The 17,859-nt window shown below is 44.1% G+C and overlaps 1 protein-coding gene across 4 annotated transcripts in view; it reads right to left on the reverse strand.

Moving 5' to 3' along the window:
* mtmr1b (myotubularin related protein 1b) overlaps positions 1 to 14,297 on the reverse strand; it is a 54,879-nt gene extending 40,582 nt beyond the window's left edge. For 3 of the 4 annotated variants that reach the window (XM_055644034.1, XM_055644032.1, XM_055644033.1), the window contains exon 1: positions 14,072 to 14,297. In XM_055644034.1, coding sequence (XP_055500009.1) covers positions 14,072 to 14,166 — 95 coding nt within the window. In that variant the 5' untranslated portion in view covers positions 14,167 to 14,297. The remainder of the gene's footprint in view (positions 1 to 14,071) is intronic. The other variant, XM_055644035.1, reaches the window with a different exon arrangement.
* Positions 14,298 to 17,859: the final 3,562 nt, after the last annotated feature.

The raw sequence follows: 17,859 nt of genomic DNA on the forward strand, positions 1-17,859 counted from the left end.
TCTTGGCCTCCACCACCTTCTGAGGCAATGTTTCCACAGATTCACCGCCCTCTGGCTGAAGAAATTCCTCCTCATTTCCTTTCGCAAAGTATGTCTTTTTTATTCTATTATTATTTTTTTTATTAAATCATTGAAAATATTAGCGACGCAGTGGTGCTGGTTTCCGACAGGCATTTATTCCAAGGCTGTGCCATTTGGTCCTAGACGCTCCCACTAGGGGAAACATCCTCTCCACATCTGCTCTATCCATGCCTTTCATTATTCGGTGAGCTTCATCGAGATTCCCCTCCTCATCCTTCGATACTCCAGCGAGTGCAGGCCCAGAGTCATCATACACTCATCATACGTTAACCCATTCACCCCCAGGATCATTCTCGTAAACCTCCTCTGGACTCTCTCCAGCGCCAGCACGCCCTTCCTCAGATATGGGGGGGGGGGGGGGGTAAGTCTGCTCATAATACTCCAAATGCCATCTGACCAGTGCCTTATAAAACCTCAGCATTATATCCCTGCTTTTATATCCTAGTCCTTTTGAAATCAAAGGTAACATTGCAATCACCTTCCTTACGACTGGTGGTATCATAGACATCTTCACTGTCTACAATACCACCTGCTTTAGTGTCATCTGCAAACTTACTAATCATGCCTTGTACATTCTCATATAAATCATTGATACAAACCACAAACAGTAGACTTTGCCCTCTCATCTTTATTTGATAGGAAATAGCTTCTCACAGTTTCCCCAATCCATGCCACTCATCATTTTATATACTTTTATCACGTTCTCACACAACCTTCAGCGTTGCAGAGAAAACAACTTCTCCCTGTAGCTGACACCCTCTAGTTTTAAGAAAGAAGTGCAGATGCTGGTTTAAATCGAAGGAAGACACAAAATGCTGGCGAAACTCAGCGGGACAGGCAGCATCTCTGGAGAGAAGGAAGGGTCTCTACCCGAAACGTCACCCATTACTTCTCTCCAGAGATGCTGCCTCACCCCGCTGAGTTCCTCCAGCATTTTGTGTCGAAGCTCTAGTTTAGTTTATTGACACATGTACCGAGGTACAGTGAAAAGCTTTTTGTTGTGTGCTATCCAGTGAGCGGAAAGACTATACATGATTACATAGAAACATAGAAACATAGAAAATAGGTGCAGGAGTAGGCCATTCGGCCCTTCGAGCCTGCACCGCTATTCGATATGATGATGGCTGATCATCCAACTCAGTATCCTGTACCTGCCTTCTCTCCATACCCCCTGATCCCTTTAGCCACAAGGGCCACATCTAACTCCCTCTTAAATATAGCCAATGAACTGGCTTCAACTACCTTCTGTGGCAGAGAGTTCCACAGATTCACCACTCTCTGTGTGAAAAATGTTTTTCTCATCTCGGTCCTAAAAGATTTCCCCCTTATTCTTGAACTGTGACCCCTTGTTCTGGACTTCCCCAACATCGGGAACAATCTTCCTGCGTCTAGCCTGTCCAACCCCTTAAGAATTTTGTAAGTTTCTATAAGATCCCCCCTCAATCTTCTAAATTCTAGCGAGTACAAGCCAAGTCTATCCAGTCTTTCTTCATTTGGCTGCTTACAATCAAACTGTCCACCATGTACAGATACAAGATAAAGTTTAGTGAAGGAATGCTGCTGTTGGGAGTAGAGGATTTAAAGAGTGGAGCGATTGTAATTAATGATTGCAGATCCACTCCTGACTTGGGTGCCATCTTGTTAATTTAGCCATCTAATCCAGGCATCGTTCTGTTAAACCTCCTCTGCTCCCTTTCCAAAGCCCCCATATCCTTCTTGTAATGGGGCGACCATAACTGCAGGCAATACTCCGAATGGTCCAGTCTCTCTGCCCAAGGAAGGATGTTCTTGTGATGGAGGTTTTCACTGAGGACTCACCAGGTTGACGGCTGGGATAGAAGGATTGAGGAATGAACAAGTCGAATGTGTCAATCCTTGCTGGAGATTAGAAGAACAAAAGGCAATCTCACTGAAAACACATAGAATTCTTACAGAGGATTTGACGTGGTTGGTACAAAGAAGTTGTTTCCCTTTAACTGAAGTGTCCAGAATCTGCGGCCACAGTCACAAATCAAGGGGGTGAGCAATTCAGGATGGAGATTAGAAGGAACGTCTTCACCCAGAGAGAGGGTGGCTATTTTTTGGACTGATCCTCCTGACCACTTGCAAGAGAGAGAGAGAGAGAGAGAGAGAGAGATAGATTTTCAGATATTAAAGAATCAGGCTAAATGGGGTTACTGCAGGAAGATTGCTCTGAGACAAAGAATTGGCTAAGGAAAAAAAAACACACACACACACACACATAAAGTGCTGAAGTAACTCGCCGAGTCAGGCACTCCAGCACTTTGTGTCGCTTTTTTGGAAACCAGCATCTGCAGTTCCTTATGTCTAAAGAATTGGCTGGTTTTCTTGAATGGCATCGCAAGCACAAGGGGCTGAATCCTCTCATCCTGCTCCTGTTGCTTATGTTCAATTAGTGCAGTGAGAGTGAAGCCCACATTTATACTGCCGCAGGGCTTCCCTTGTGCCCGAGGGAAGCAAAAGAAACTGGGGAGCGTAAGAAAGAATGTACTTTGCCAGCCTCTGCCACGGGGACATGGCAAGCTCTGAGGCACAACTACAGTGTCGTAAATGTGGGTATATGGAACGAGCTGCTGGAAGGGATTTTAAGACGTTTAAGAAACATTTAGACAGGTAGATGGACAGAACAGGTTCCGAGGGATATGGGTCAAACACGGGCAGCTGGGACTAGTCTAGATGGGATATGCCAGTCGGTATGGGCAAGTTAGGTTGAAGGGCCTGTTTCCACACTGTATGACTCTATAACACTCATTCCAGAGGGATGACGTGCAGGGCTAACTAAGACTTTTGCCTCCATCACAGTGAGGAGATGCTGGGTGAACTCACTGTGGTGGATGTTAATGTGTGTTTATTGTTGTTTTATTGTATTGTATTATATGTATGACTGCTGCAATTTCGTTCAGACTTCGGTCTGAATGACAATAAAAGGCTATCATAAAAACATAGAAACATAGAAATTAGGTGCAGGAGTAGGCCATTCGGCCCTTCGAGCCTGCACTGCCATTCAATATGATCTATCATCCAACTCAGTATCCCGTACCTATTCTCTCCATACCCCCTGATCCCCTATCCACAAGGGCCACATCTAACTCCCTCTTAAATATAGCCAATGATGGCCTCAACTACCCTCTATCTATCAGAGAGTTCCAGAGATTCACCACTCTCTGCGTGAAAAAGTTCTTCTCATCTCGGTTTTAAAGGATTTCCCTTTTATCCTTAAGCTGTGACCCCTTGTCCTGGACTTCCCCAACATCGGGAACAATCTTCCTGCATCTATCTGTCCAACCCCTTAAGAATATTGTAAGTTTCTATAAGATCCCCTTATAGCTTAAAAGCTTAAAAAGATATCAGCTGCCATCTTCCAGGTATTAATCTATCTATCTATCTATCTATAAACTGTTCAACCCCAACAGCACATAATATTGAAACAAGCTAATACACAAGAGGACACACACACTGCATGAGTAACTCAGCAGGTCAGGCAGCATCTCTGGAGTACGTGGCGAGGTGATGTTTCAGGTTGAGACCTTTCTTTAGACTTGACTCAAAACGTCACCTATCCATGTTCTCCGGAGATGCTGCCTGACCTGCTGATTTACTCATGCACTGTGTATCCTTCAGCGCATAACGCTGGGCTTGCAAGTCTGGCATTGGGATCATGTACGTGAATACCACAATACAAAAGCTTAAAAAGATATCAGCTGCCATCTTCCAGGTATTAACTGGTTGAGGTTAAATGAGTTTGCAGAGACAATTAAGCACCAAGCTCTTACTGACTGACACTGGATCGATGTCAATGTGAGACTGCCTATTGTTTCCTGCACAAGCCAAACTATCATAGTTATACACAGAGAGATATTACTAACTGTCCAAGCATTTCGTGTCACTGCCTGATCTGCTGAGATCTTATGTCTTTAATTGTCCAGACCACTTGATGTTTCCCTCTGGCTTGTCCAGGAAGTCCCCAACATAGCAATGCATTTCTTCCAGTAAAACATAAATAAAAAGAAACAAAAAACAGCAGCACAGGGACACAGGTGGTAGAGGTGTTGCCTCATAGCACCAGAGACCCAGGTTTAATCCTGACCTCGGCTGCTGCCTGTGAGGAGATTGTGCGCTTTCCTCCCACATCCCAAAAAGCGTGCATTTCTTAGGTTAATTGGTCCTAACACAGTTTAAGAATAAGGGGTAGGCCATTTAGAACTAAGATGAGGAATAACCTTTTCACCCAAGGAGTTGTGAATCTGTGGAATTTTCAGCCACAGTGGAGTGGAGGCCAAGTCACTGGATGTTTTCAAGGGAGAGTCAGATATAGCTCTTAGGGTTAACAGAATCAAGGGATATGGGGAAAAAGCAGGAATGAGGTACTGATTCTGGATGATCAGCCATGGTCATATTGAATGGCGGTGCTGGCTCAAAGGGCCGAATGGCCTACTCTTGGTTCTTGGTTTCTTGGTCCTCCAAAATATTCCAAATGGAATTTAAACTGGAGGTGGTGAAGGGAGGGCTTAAGCCAGAAAGGGTTATTGGGAAGAAAGAGCTACTTTACATTTAGTTGCATCTGGTTGGGTAACTATAGTTGGGTGGAGATTATTCCATGCTTTAATTGTGCGGGGGAAGAACAAATTGCTGTACACATCTGTTTTTGTAGCTGGGATCACAAATTGGATCAAATGCCCTCGTCTGCTCCTAATTGGTTTGGGTTTGGTGTAGGTCTTGTAGTCTATGTCGAGCTGACCATTTAACATTTTGTAAAAACAGGCCAAACGGTGAGCTTCACGTCTGTCTTGGAGAGGGTTCCACCCCAGAGAATTCAGATGTTTGGTGACACTCGCTTCTCTCTCATAGGTGTTAGTAACAAATCGAGCTGCCTGTCTTTGGACACGGTCGATGGAAGAAATGTTTTTATTTGTGTATGGGTCCCATGCTGCAACTGCGTAGTCCAAATGAGGTCTAACGAGGGTGAAGTATAGCTTCTCCTTGACAGAAGTTGAACAATGATGAAAGTTGCGCCTGCACCGATTGTCTTATGTTTCTAACATGTAGGGAGGGAGTGGATGAGAAAGTGGGATAACATAGAACTAGTGTAAAGGGGTGAGCAATGGACATGGTGGGCTGAAGGGCCTGTTCCCTTACTGTCATCCGAAACTAAATGACAAAGTAGTTTGATATCCTGAAACAACTCAACAGGCAACGTCAAACAAAGCCAGAAATCTTGGGGTCATTATGGATTCAGATTTAAATTTCGACAGTCACATCAAATCAGTAACAAAATCGGCTTACTATCACCTCAAAAACGTAGCAAGATTAAGAGGACTCATGTCAGCTCAAGACTTAGAAAAACTTGTACATGCCTTTATTAATAGCAGGCTAGATTATTGTAACGGTCTCCTTGCAGGTCTTCCTAAAAAAACTGTCAGGCAGCTACAGCTTGTTCAGAACGCTGTTGCTAGAGTTCTAACAAAGACCAAAAAATTTGAACACATTACACCAATTCTTAAATCCTTACATTGGCTCCCTGTATGTCAGAGAATTGATTTTAAAATCCTGCTGCTCACCTATAAATCACTACATGGTTTAGGACCAAAGTATATCACTGACATGCTTCCACTATATAAGCCTTCTAGACCGCTAAGATCTTCTGAAACCAATCTGTTAGTGATTCCCAGAGTAAATACAAAACATGGGAAAGCAGGATTTAGTTACTATGCAACAAATAGCTGGAATAAACTTCCTGAAGATTTAAGACTTGCCTCAACTTTGACCACTTTTAAAACAAGACTGAAAACTTTTATGTTTACTTTAGCTTTCAGCTAAATCTTAACTACATTGCACTTTTAACTTTTGCACTTTTTATAATGCATTTTTAATTTTGCTTTTCTTTTCTTTTAGTTCTATTTTATTTCATTTTATTATTTCATTTTATTGTATGACATGTTTTTATGTGAAGCACTTTGAGTCTGCCTCGTGTATGAAATGTGCTATATAAATAAAGTTGCCTTGCCTTGCCTTGCCTTCGAGATACAGCGCAGAAACTGGCCCTTCAGCCCACCAGGTTCGCGCCGACCAGCGGTCCCTGCACATTAACACAACCCTACACCCACTAGGGACAATTTTTACATTTACCAAGCCAATTAACCTACAAACCTGTACGTCTTTGGAGTGTGGGAGGAAACCGAAGATCTCGGAGAAAACCCATGCAGGTCACGGGGAGAACATTCAAACTCTGCACAGACAGCACCCGTGGTCGGGATCGAACCCGGGTCTCTGACTCTGCATTCGCTGTAAGGCAGCAACTCTACCGCTGCGCCACCGTGACCGTCCGGCTCTCGCCTCCAGTTCCTCCCCACCCCCTACTATCAGTCTGAAGAAGGGTCCCGACCCAAAATGTCACCCGTCCTTTTTCTCCAGCGAGGCCTGACCCGCAGAGTTACACCAGCACTTTGTGTCTATCTTAGGTAAGTACTGGCATTGGCCCCCCCTCTCGATGGTCAACGTGAATTTGGTGGCCAAATGTCTATGTCCATGCTGTATCTCTAAACTAATACTACACTTCATGAGGTCAGTGGGAGAAAAATGAAATGTTTTTAAAAGTAGGGGCTTGGATTTATAAAGTGGCTGGGAGTCTGCTGCATGACTACTGTACGACTTTTCTTTCATTGTGTAAATTAGACTAGGTTAATGACTAAACCTGGATTCCATTCCATTTGTATATCCATTGCATCCTGCTAGTAAATTATTATTTAACTTCAAGTTATAAGTGATGAATATTGTCAGGTCAAAGATTTGATATTGGTTAGATCAAAATTCCAGAGTGTATTTTACAGATGAGAGCTGAGAACTGACAATGCCATTTACAGATAATTGCAATTTCTTGCAAATTTCAACATGAAATTTCTTTGGTAAGAAAAAACGACATTTGCAAACATTGGTATTTACATTTCATGAACATAGGTGCATACGCTAACAATGGGTATTTAAGGCCAAGTTAAGACTCAATATTTTTAAAAAATTGATAGTTGAAAGCTGGAATGTGTAGGAAGGAACTGCAGATGCTGGTTTACACCAAAGTCACAAAAAGCTGGAGTAAGTCCACGCAACATTTCTGGAGAAAAGGAATGGGTGATGTTTTGGGTTGAGAAAGTGGGATAGCATAGACCTAGTGTGAAGGGGTGATCAATGGACTCGGTGGGCTGAAGGGCCTGTTCCCATGCTGTCATCCAAAACTAAATCACAAAGTAGTTTGATATCCTGAAACAACTCAACAGGCAAGTACACTTCTTCAGACTGAGAGTCAGGGGAGAGGGAAACTGGAGGTATGAAAAGGTAGTGTTGGTAACTTGGCGACTTTGCACACTGCCTCAAAAGAAATGTATTCTACAATCATTGCACTATTTTACTTATATATGACTGTGCTTATGTACAGAATGATTTTGCTGGATTCTATGCAACATGAGGCATTTCACTGCATCTAGGTACGTGACAATAAAATTGAACTATTTGGTAATGGCAAAATAAAAGAACCAATCTAGTCATTCAGCAGAGATTCAAACCCCTCGGGCCACTATGTTTATGTCGATTATCACACACCCATCCTCATTAATCACTGCCCAGTCCATCGCCGGCTCCGACCTCCCCACTGTCAAAGGGATTTATCAGAGTCGCTGCCTCAAAAAGGCAGCCAGCATCATCAGAGACCCACACCATCCTGGCCACACACTCATTTCACCCCTGCCATTGAGAAGAAGGTACAGGAGCCTAAAAACTCTAATGTCGTGGATCAGGAGCAACTTCTTCCCTACAGCCATCAGGCTATGAAATACTACAACCTCAAATAAGCCCTGAACTACAATATACTATTATTATTATTATACTACTATTGTTTGATTTTTGAGTGTATGTGTGTACTTGTGAGTGTGTGTGTGTGTGTACTTGTGTGTGTGTGTGTGTACTTGTGTGTGTGTGTGTGTACTTGTGAGTATGTGTGTGTGAATGTGTGTGTACTTGTGAGTGTGTATGTGTGTACTTGTGAGTGTGTGTACTTGTGTGTGTGTGTGTACTTGTGAGTGTGTGTGTGTGTGTGTGTGTGTGTGTGTGTGTGTGTGTGTACTTGTGAGTGTGTGTGTGAATGTGTGTGTACTTGTGAGTGTGTGTGTGTGTACTTGTGTGTGTGTGTGTGTACTTGTGAGTGTGTGTGAGTGTACTTGTGAGTGTGTGTGTGTACTTGTGAGTGTGTGTGTGTTGTGAGTATGTGTGTGTACTTGTGAGTGTGTGTGTGTGTACTTGTGAGTGTGTGTACTTGTGAGTGTGTGTGTACTTGTATGTGTGTGTACTTGTGAGTGTGTGTGTGTGTGTACTTGTGAGTGTGTGTGTGTACTTGTAAGTGTGTGTGTGTGTGTGTACTTGTGAGTGTGTGTGTGTGTGTGTGTGTACTTGTGAGTGTGTGAGTTTGTGTGTGTGCGTGTGTGCGCGCGTGTGTATTATATATACACACATTGAACTTTTATTTTCTATTTCTCTCGTTTATCATATTGTTTAGTGTATTATGTTTACATATTGTGTTGTGCTGCAGCAAGTAAGAATGTCATTGTTGTATCTGGGACATATGACAATAAAACACTCTTAACTCTTGATTCATTACCAGGTCTGAGTGCACAGATTTCCATGCTTTGGCAAATCATGTTTTTGTCCAGATACTAAAATATTGTGAGATCTCAGTATTCACCAGTCACGAGGGTAATGCCATCCTGGTTCCGAGAATCCGCTACGTGGAAAAGTTCTTCCTCAGATCCTCTCTAAATCCCCGACCGGCGGCACTGTGTCACAGCCTCACAGCACCAGAGACCCAGGTTCGATCCTGACTAGGGATGCTGTCAGTACGGAGTTTGTATGTTCTCCCTGTGACTGCGTTTCTCCAGCTGATCCAGTTTCCTCCCACAGTCCAAAGATGTGCAGGTTTGCAGGTTAATTGGCTTCTGTAAATTGTCCCTAGTGTACAGGATAGTGTCAGTGAACAGGGTGATCGCTGGTCCACGCAGACTCCGTGGGCCAAAGGGCCTGGTTCAGTGCTGAATCTCTAGAGTCTAAAGTACTTAACTTCCTCTGGCTTCTCAGTTTAGACACCTCTGCATTGGAGAGCGTTCCTACTATCTACCCTATCTATGTGCCTCGTATATTTTACACAGCTCGACCTGTCTCCTCTGCTCCAGAAAAACCTGCCTGTCCACTCTCCCCAACCAGCTCACAACAATCCTTCCTTGGTCACAGAACAGCTGCTTTCACATTGTACCAAGTAGTCTTACCCACAACAATCAGAAAATGAATGATGCCAGATTGTCACTAATTTATCATAACTTCAGATCATGGGAGCAGATGTAGGCTGGCTATTCAGTCCATGAATGGTCTACACTGCCAATCGATCATGGCTGATCAATCTTTCCCTCTCAACCCCATTCTCCTGCCTACTCCACAACCCTTGACACCCGTTTAATCAATATCCGGCAATCTCCGCCTTAAAAATACCCAATTACAGCCTCCACAGCCGTCTGTGGGAATGAATTCCACATATTCACCACCCTCTGCCTAAAGAAATTCCACCTCATCTCCTTTCTAAATGTGCGCCCTTTCATACTATTTAGATAATAAACTAATCGAAAAAGTAAAGCATCTGTAAAATAAAACAATCTGGATTTCCCCTTCTGTCACCGAGTGTTTCAATACTCAGACAAGTTCGGGATTCTAGTCAAATGCAAAAACAATGTTTTGAAAGCTCTCACATAGAAACGCACACATTCCACAATCTTCCTGATTGATCTCCAGATGTCTGGTGAGATCTGTGAGGCACCAAGTACTGTAGTAATCGCAGCCTGGTGTGCAACAGAGACCAAGGCAGCCAGACCTACAGTGCCCTCAATAATGTTTGGGACAAAGACCCATCATTTATTTATTTGCCTCTGTAATCCACAATGTGAGATATGTAAAATAGAAAAAATCACATGTGGTTAAAGTGCACATTGTCAGATTTTTATTAAAGGCCATTTTTATACATTTTGGTTTCACTGTTAAATTGCAGCTGTGTTTATACATAGTCCCCCCCCATTTCAGGGCACCATAATGTTTGGGACACATGGCTTCACAGGTGTGTTTAATTGCCTCCTTAATGCAGGTATAAGAGAGCTCTCAGCAACTAGTCTTTCCTCCAGTCTTTCCATCACCTTTGGAAACTTTTATTGCTGTTTATCAACATGAGGACCAAAGTTGTGCCAATGAAAGTCAAAGAAGCCATTATGAGACTGAGAAACAAGAATAAAACTGTTAAGGACATCAGCCAAACCTTAGGCTTACCAACATCAACTGTTTGGAACATCATGAAGAAGAAAGAGAGCACTGATGAGCTAACTAATCACAAAGGGACGAGACTGCTTTGTACTTCACGTCTGAAGAACAACAAGCACTGATGCTTGGTATGGTGGCAGCCATGAAAATTATCCTAACAGACTGGAAATCATCTACACCCCCCTGCTTCGAAAAATGGCTCAATGAAATGATAATAATCATACAAATGGAAAGGATACGCTTCTACAACTCCAAGGTACCAAACAACTTTTTAAGTGTTTGGGGACCATTTATCAACCATCTCAAAGTCCAATAACTTCATAATTTCATATTATCTGCAGTGATGTAGTCCTGTGACCTTTACTTCTGCTTTTGCAATGCATGACTGTGTAGCATCATGTGGATTGTACCAATACTGTTATGTCTGGCGGCTTTGTTTTTTTTATTTATTTATTTTTTTAAATTATAATTATTTGTTTTTCCTTCCTTTTTTTTCCTGTTGTCTTTTTCAGTTTTTATTTATTTAATTTTTTTTTGTTGTTGTTTGTTTTGTTCTGTTTTGTTATAAAAAATGGTATAAAATAATAAAAATATTAATAAAAATATTAATAACAAAGGGACTGGCAGGCCAAGGAAGACCTCCACTGCCGATGACAGAAGAATTCTCTCTTTAATAAAGAAACATCCCCAAACACCTGTCCGACAGATCAGAAACACTCTTCAGGAGTCAGGAGTGGATTTGTCAATGACCACTGTCCGCAGAAGACTTCATGAACAGAAATACAGAGGCTACACCGCAAGATGCAAACCACTGGTTAGCCGCAAAAATAGAATGGCCAGGTTACAGTTTGCCAAGAAGCACTTAAAAGAGCAACCACAGTTCTAGAAAAAGGTCTTTGGACAGATGAGACGAAGATTAACTTATATCAGTGATGGCAAGAGCAAAGTATGGAGGTGAGAAGGAACTGCCCAAGATCCAAAGCATACCGCCTCATCTGTGAAACACAGTGGTGGGGGTGTTATGGCCTGGGCAAGTATGGCTGCTGAAGGTACTGGCTCACTTATCTTCATTGGTGATACAACTGCTGATGGTAGTAGCACAATGAATTCTGAAGTGTATAGACACATCCTACTATATCTCTCAAGACATATCTGCTCAAGTTCAAACAAATGCCTCAAAACTCATTGGCCGGTGGTTCATTCTACAGCAAGACAATGATCCCAAACATACTGCTAAAGCAATAAAGGAGTTTTTCAAAGCTAAAAAATTGTCAATTCTTGAGTGGCCAAATCAATCACCCGATCTCAACCCAATAGGGAGGTTGCACAGCAGTCGAGGTCACAACCCCTGACCCATACTGTTGCCACGCAACGGCAACTGGAGTACATGCGGTGAAGTGCAGGTAAGGACTTACCGTGGTTTCCAGCGTAGCGAACCTGTTAAACACTGCCAAAATGGTCAATAATTATGGAGCGCTGTAAATAATTGTGGAAATCGGGGTAACCGTGAGAGACATTTATCCTACTTCAAGAATTCAAAAAGTGAGGAGAAATTATGGTAGAGAGAAGCAACAGCTGATGGGACAACAACAGCTAAAGCGGTTGGCGAACATTGGCCGTGCAGATATCAAGATTGAAAATATTGGGAATTATCACGTTTGCTCACTGCATTTCATCAACAGTAAGGCATTATTTGTGTTTTTTCTTGATTCCTTTGGTATCTAAAATGTTTCAGAAGTAATAAATCTGGCTGTAAAATGGTTAAATCGCCCATGGTTCTCGTGGGTTTTTACATACAAAAAGAAAACACTTCTGAAGTTAAACTTATCATTTTTAAAAATCGCAAACGATACGTGGATTTTGAATTACATTTTACTCAGATGCAAGCCAAGGAATGGCATAATTGTTAGCTGTTAATTGGACATAATCAACCTCAGCAAATTGACAATATCTTTGAAAGGGAGTGGGTGTTTAAGTTGTCAGGACATTTTATTATTTGCCAAAATATACCTCATATAAATATCATTATAATATATATAATAATGCCAGAAAATTTACTTTTCCACACACCACTCGTAAGTCTGGAGATGTTTTTAATGATATATTTAGCTTAGGAAACATTTTCTTTTTGCATGTAAAAACCCCCTTAAGAACCATGGGCGATTTGAAAAATTTTACAGCCAGATTTATCACTTCTGAAACTTTTTAGATATTAAAGGAATCAAGAAAAAACACATAATGCCTTACTGTTGATGACATGCAGTGAGCAAACACAATAATTCACAATATTTTCAATCTTGATATCTGCACGGCCAATGTTCGCCAACCACTTTAGCTGTTGTTGTCCCTGCAGCTGGCGCCCCTCTCTACCATAATTTCTCTTCACTTTCTGAATTCTGAAGTAGGATAAATGTCTCTCACGGTTACCCCAATTTCCACAATTATTTACAGCGCAAAAATTGACAATTTCGGTGCTTTTTAACAGTAGAAATTACGTATTTCTTCTGTTAACAGTGTATGCCGGAGGCTGCCATATCCTCCACATGGATTGAGCTGCTCCGTGCGTCACGCCCTTTGACCCGATGACCTTACGTGCAACCCCCCTATTGAGCATGCCTTTTATGTGCTGAAGAGAAAACTGAAGGGGACCAGACCCCAAAACAAGCATAAGCTAAAGATGGCTGCAATACAGGCCTGGCAGAGCATCACCAGAGAAGACACCCAGCAACTGGTGATGTCCATGAAGTGCAGACTTCAAGCAGTCATTGCATGCAAAGAATATGCAACAAAATACTAAACATGACTACTTCCATTTACATGACATTGCTGTGCCCCAAACATCATGGTGCCCTGAAATAGGGGGGACTATGTACAAACACAGCTGTAATTTCTACACGGTGAAACCAAAATGTATAAAATTGGCCTTTATTAAAATCTGACAATGTGCACTTTAACCGCATGTGATTTTTTTTTCTATTACAGATCTAAAATTGTGGAGTAGAGAGGCAAATAAATAAATGATGGGTCTTTGTCCCAAACATTATGGAGGACAATGTAGGTCTCCCACAACCCCGCACGTATCGTTCTGCAACTAGCCTTGCTCTGTGCACCCAGCTCTCGATACGACTGCAACTGAGCCCGGGCTCTGTGCAACAACAGCTCCAAGGCCTGGGTTTCGCAGCATCCGAAACATTTGCAGCTGGCCAAGTTTCTGAGCACTCTGCAGGTGGAGCTGGATCATGCACCCTACTATTGCACGGTTCTATTGCAACTGGAGCCCGGGGTTTGTACTCTCTTTGCCCGGGCCCGATGCTGGGCGTCTCTGCACCAGAACCGTTTGCAGAGAAGCCGGGCTCTGAGCACTCTGCAGCCGGAGCACAGAAGCCCAGTAGCCCGGAGCCGGGTCATGCATCCTACACCCGGTTCTATTGCAAGTGGAACCCGGGGTCTGTGCACTCTGTACCCGGAGCCGATGGCACCAGGGGGTGGGTGTCTCTGCACCTGGAACGATTGCAGACCGCCGGGTTTTTGGCCACCCTGCAGCCGCAGCAGAGCAGCCCGGAGCCGGGTCATGCATGCACCCTACGGCCCGGCCCGGCCCGGGCTGCTCCACCGTCCCAGCGGAGGCTCTTACCCGTCCTGCGACTCCACGCTCGCCTGCCCGGAGCCAGGCGACAAGCGCGGCGGCTTCTTGGCGGCCAAGCTGTCGGAACTGACCAGTCTGTCCATGGGCGCCGGGTCTAGTGTGGCTCTCTGGCCCGGGTTTCCTCTGCACAGCCCGGCTGCTGCCCAGCGCTTGCAGCGGCCGCTTCCCCTTCCTGCCGCCGCCTCCCTACACCTCCAAATCTTTGCTCTAAACTCACAATTCAACGTCATCTGCTTTCCTTCCCCTGTCATTTCCTGACACCCGGGGAGACAAATGTCACAACTAACAATTTAGTTTGAATCAACTCATAAAGGCAATAAAAGTGATTTCCAACAAAAAAAAAAGCAGACACGTTGGCTTTTTCTGGTGGTACAAAGAAAATAATTAAATGAAGATTGTTGCATTAATATTTCTGCCTTTAAAAAATTCGCGATTTTTACATTTCTGCCCCCAAAATGCATGCCATTTTTGATTTCCCTCCACACACAAGACTCAGATTGAATCTGGCGATCAACGTTTGGCAAATATATACAATTACTAAATAAAGAGGCTGTATCAGAGACAGATGTAGCTCAGGGCCCCTCTCCAGTTGATGATAGAATGGTTCAGATTTGCCCGATAACAGCCGGGAAGAAACAGTCCCTGAATCTGGAGGTGTGTATTTTCACACTTCTGTACATCTTACCTGATGGGAGAGGGAAGTAGAGAGAGTGACCAGGGTGAGACTCATCCTTGATAATGCTGGTGGCCTTACTGAGGCATCATGGTGTAAATTTACCAGGCTTAGACCATAGACCCAGCTGCTGCTCTTCTCTGAACGGTCATTACCCACTCCCCCCAATAGTATCCAAAAGGGTATATTTGTTCAAGGGTAATTGCCACGGGAGATTCTTGAACACACTACCTAATCCCATTCCTGGTCTTCTTCTTGGGTAGGGCGTGCACAGCCTAAAGTTGTAGACCAAGGGTAGACATCTAGGCCAGGACAGCATCAGTTACTGGGTGGATGGCTTTGAAGCCACCAGGGAAAAGCCTCAGTGGGCAGTCATTCACGATGTGTAGGATGGTCTGGTCTGGATGTCCGCAGTAGTAAGCAGGGCTGTCTGTTATCCCACACTTATGCAGGTGACGGGCTGTTCTTGCATGGAGGGAGCGGATTCTGTTCGGGGTAAAATGGCTAGTTTTCACGGGGCGACTTGACGCAAGATGTAGCCAGAGTGGAGTGGTCGTGGTCTAGCACGATATCACACGATATAACGGGGGGGGTAGACAAAGAGTTCCCACAGTACTCGGCAATTCTGTCATTTTTGCGAGTGACTTGTCCGTCTCCCGATCTTTCCCGTTAATCGTGAATGAACATCGTGGACTGTAGTGTAGTTAATCACGTGGCACAAATGATGTTCCTTTGTTGTCACACACTATATTGGTTTTTTTCACCCGAGCTCTTTAATGAGCTGAAGAATAATCTGTGTTTTTTTAGACAAATGTTGTTTGGTGTGATGCACCTTCTCTCAATATGTGCAATAAGTCGTCTTTTTATTTTGTCAAATATGAATAAAGACAGTCTCACATTGACCGTGATGATTGTGTTATTTTATGATCTACTGACAGGTGAAACTTTCAGTCTGAAGAAGGCTCTCGACCCGAAACGCCACCCGTTCCTTCTCTCCAGAGATGCTGCCTGTCCCGCTGAGTTGCTCCAAGCAACTGGTGTCTATCTTCAAAGGACTGACCAGGACTGCCTCTCTCTCTCTCCCTCTCACACAGGCATGACTGGAGGAACTCCGCGGGCCAGGCAGCATTTACGGAGGGAAATGGACAGGCGACCCATTCTTCAGGCTGCCTTATGTCTCTCTCCCCCCCCCCCCCCTCCCCCCAACTCCCACCCACACACACGAATGCTGGAGAAACTCAGCGGGTGCAGCGGGGCCGAAACGTTGTCTATTTCCTTCGTTCCATAGATGCTGCTGCACCCGCGGAGTTTCTCCAGCATTCGCGTGTGTGGGTGGGAGTTGGGGGGGGGGGAGAGAGAGACATAAGGCAGCCTGAAGAATCGCCTGTCCATTTCCCTCCGTAGAAGCTGCCTGGCCCGCGGAGTTCCTCCATTCATGCCTGTGTGAGAGGGAGGGAGGGAGAGAGAGAGAGAGGCACACACAAGGTGAATGCGAAATCTCACCTGCCTGTTTCAGTGACAGACACCCACCGCCAGTAAATGAAGACACCCCCATCTGTCTCCCCCTCCTCTCCCTCGACTCCCCCACCTTTCCCTCCCAACTCCAGTCCCGTCCCGACCCCCTGGGAAACTGAAGGTTTCCCGCTGTAATTAAAGAGTTCCCATGGTAGACTGTAAAACTGGGACTCTGATCCTGGACTCCCCCAACATCGGGAACATTCTTCCTCCATCTAGCTTGTCCAATCCCGTAGATACGATTAGACAGGTATCTAGTTATTTAATTCAATTAATGATTTCTATCGCCCAGCCTCTCATCTTTCAATCGGGTTCGGCCAGGAAGGAACTGCAGATGCTGGATTAAAACGAAGATAGACACAACATGTAGCTCAGCGGGACAAGCAGCATATCAGAAGGGTCTCGACCCGAAATGTTACCCATTCCTTCTCCCAAAAGATGCTGCCTGCCGTCAAACTCATTCTCTTTAAACCGACATCTGCTGTTCCTTCCGCCACATACACAAGAAATAAGCAACTTTTCGGGCCGAAACGTTGCCTATTTCCTTCATTCCATAGATGCTGCTGCACCCGCTGAGTTTCTCCAGCATTTGTGTGTGTGGGTGGGAGGGTAGAGAGATAAGGCAGCCTGAGGAAAGGCTCGCCTGTCAATTTCCCTCCGTAGATGCTGCCTGGCCCGCGGAGTTCCTCCAGTTAGAAACTGCTTTCAGACAAAAAGAGACACACTGACATTAATGAAATGCTTGTTAGCTAGTTTTATTAGATTTGTATGTAAATAGCAAATTGGCTGGATTCACTCTATCCAACTTCCGGGTTCACCGTTCGCAGGAGTTCCCACGGTGACCGCAAGAGTTACTACGGATATCGCACTGGCCACTACGTTCATAAAATGTTGCAATGCTCAACCACAAGTGTACAAGTCACTCTTGGACAAATTCAAACATGTTTGAATTTTCTCCCGAGTACCCAAGTTACACGATTACCTGCCGTTAGCGCCACGGTGGTCCACGAATGCCGTACTGTTACCGCACGAGGTTCCCACGATGTTAAACTCTGGTTACCTCTTGCGTCAAGTCGCCCCGTGAAAAGGGGGTTTTAGTCATTGCTTGCGATGGAGGTCAAAACCCGGTGATTTCACTATGGGGTCTGTGATGACCTCTCCGTTGTTGGTGTTGGCATCTTTCCAAACTCTACGCCACTCAAGTCTTGGAGTCAAATTCTTCCAGTGATTTAACGGAAGACCAGAAGAGTTTGCAGGACTTCAGGCAGATTGTTCAAGTCAGCATGAATGGGAAAGTCAGGGTTAGTCGCGATGGTGCTATCATTGTTACCTTTCCTGGTGATGTCTCATCCACCTCTGCCTGCACCTTAGATGGTCCAGTTTCTGAGATGCGCAAGTCTATGTCTTAATTTGAGCAAATTAATCAATCACTTGTAATATACAATTTACAATCTGCAAAGCCCATCTTTCAATTACTACATTTATTTTAAAGAAAGGTTTTGCCGTTTAAAAGGGTAATGTTTAGAGACACAAGGAACTACAGATGCTGGAATCTTAAGCAAAAGAGCAATGTGCTCAAGCAACTCAG

This window comes from Leucoraja erinacea, chromosome 12, assembly GCF_028641065.1.
Source record: "Leucoraja erinacea ecotype New England chromosome 12, Leri_hhj_1, whole genome shotgun sequence".
Taxonomy (NCBI): Eukaryota; Metazoa; Chordata; class Chondrichthyes; order Rajiformes; family Rajidae; genus Leucoraja; species Leucoraja erinaceus.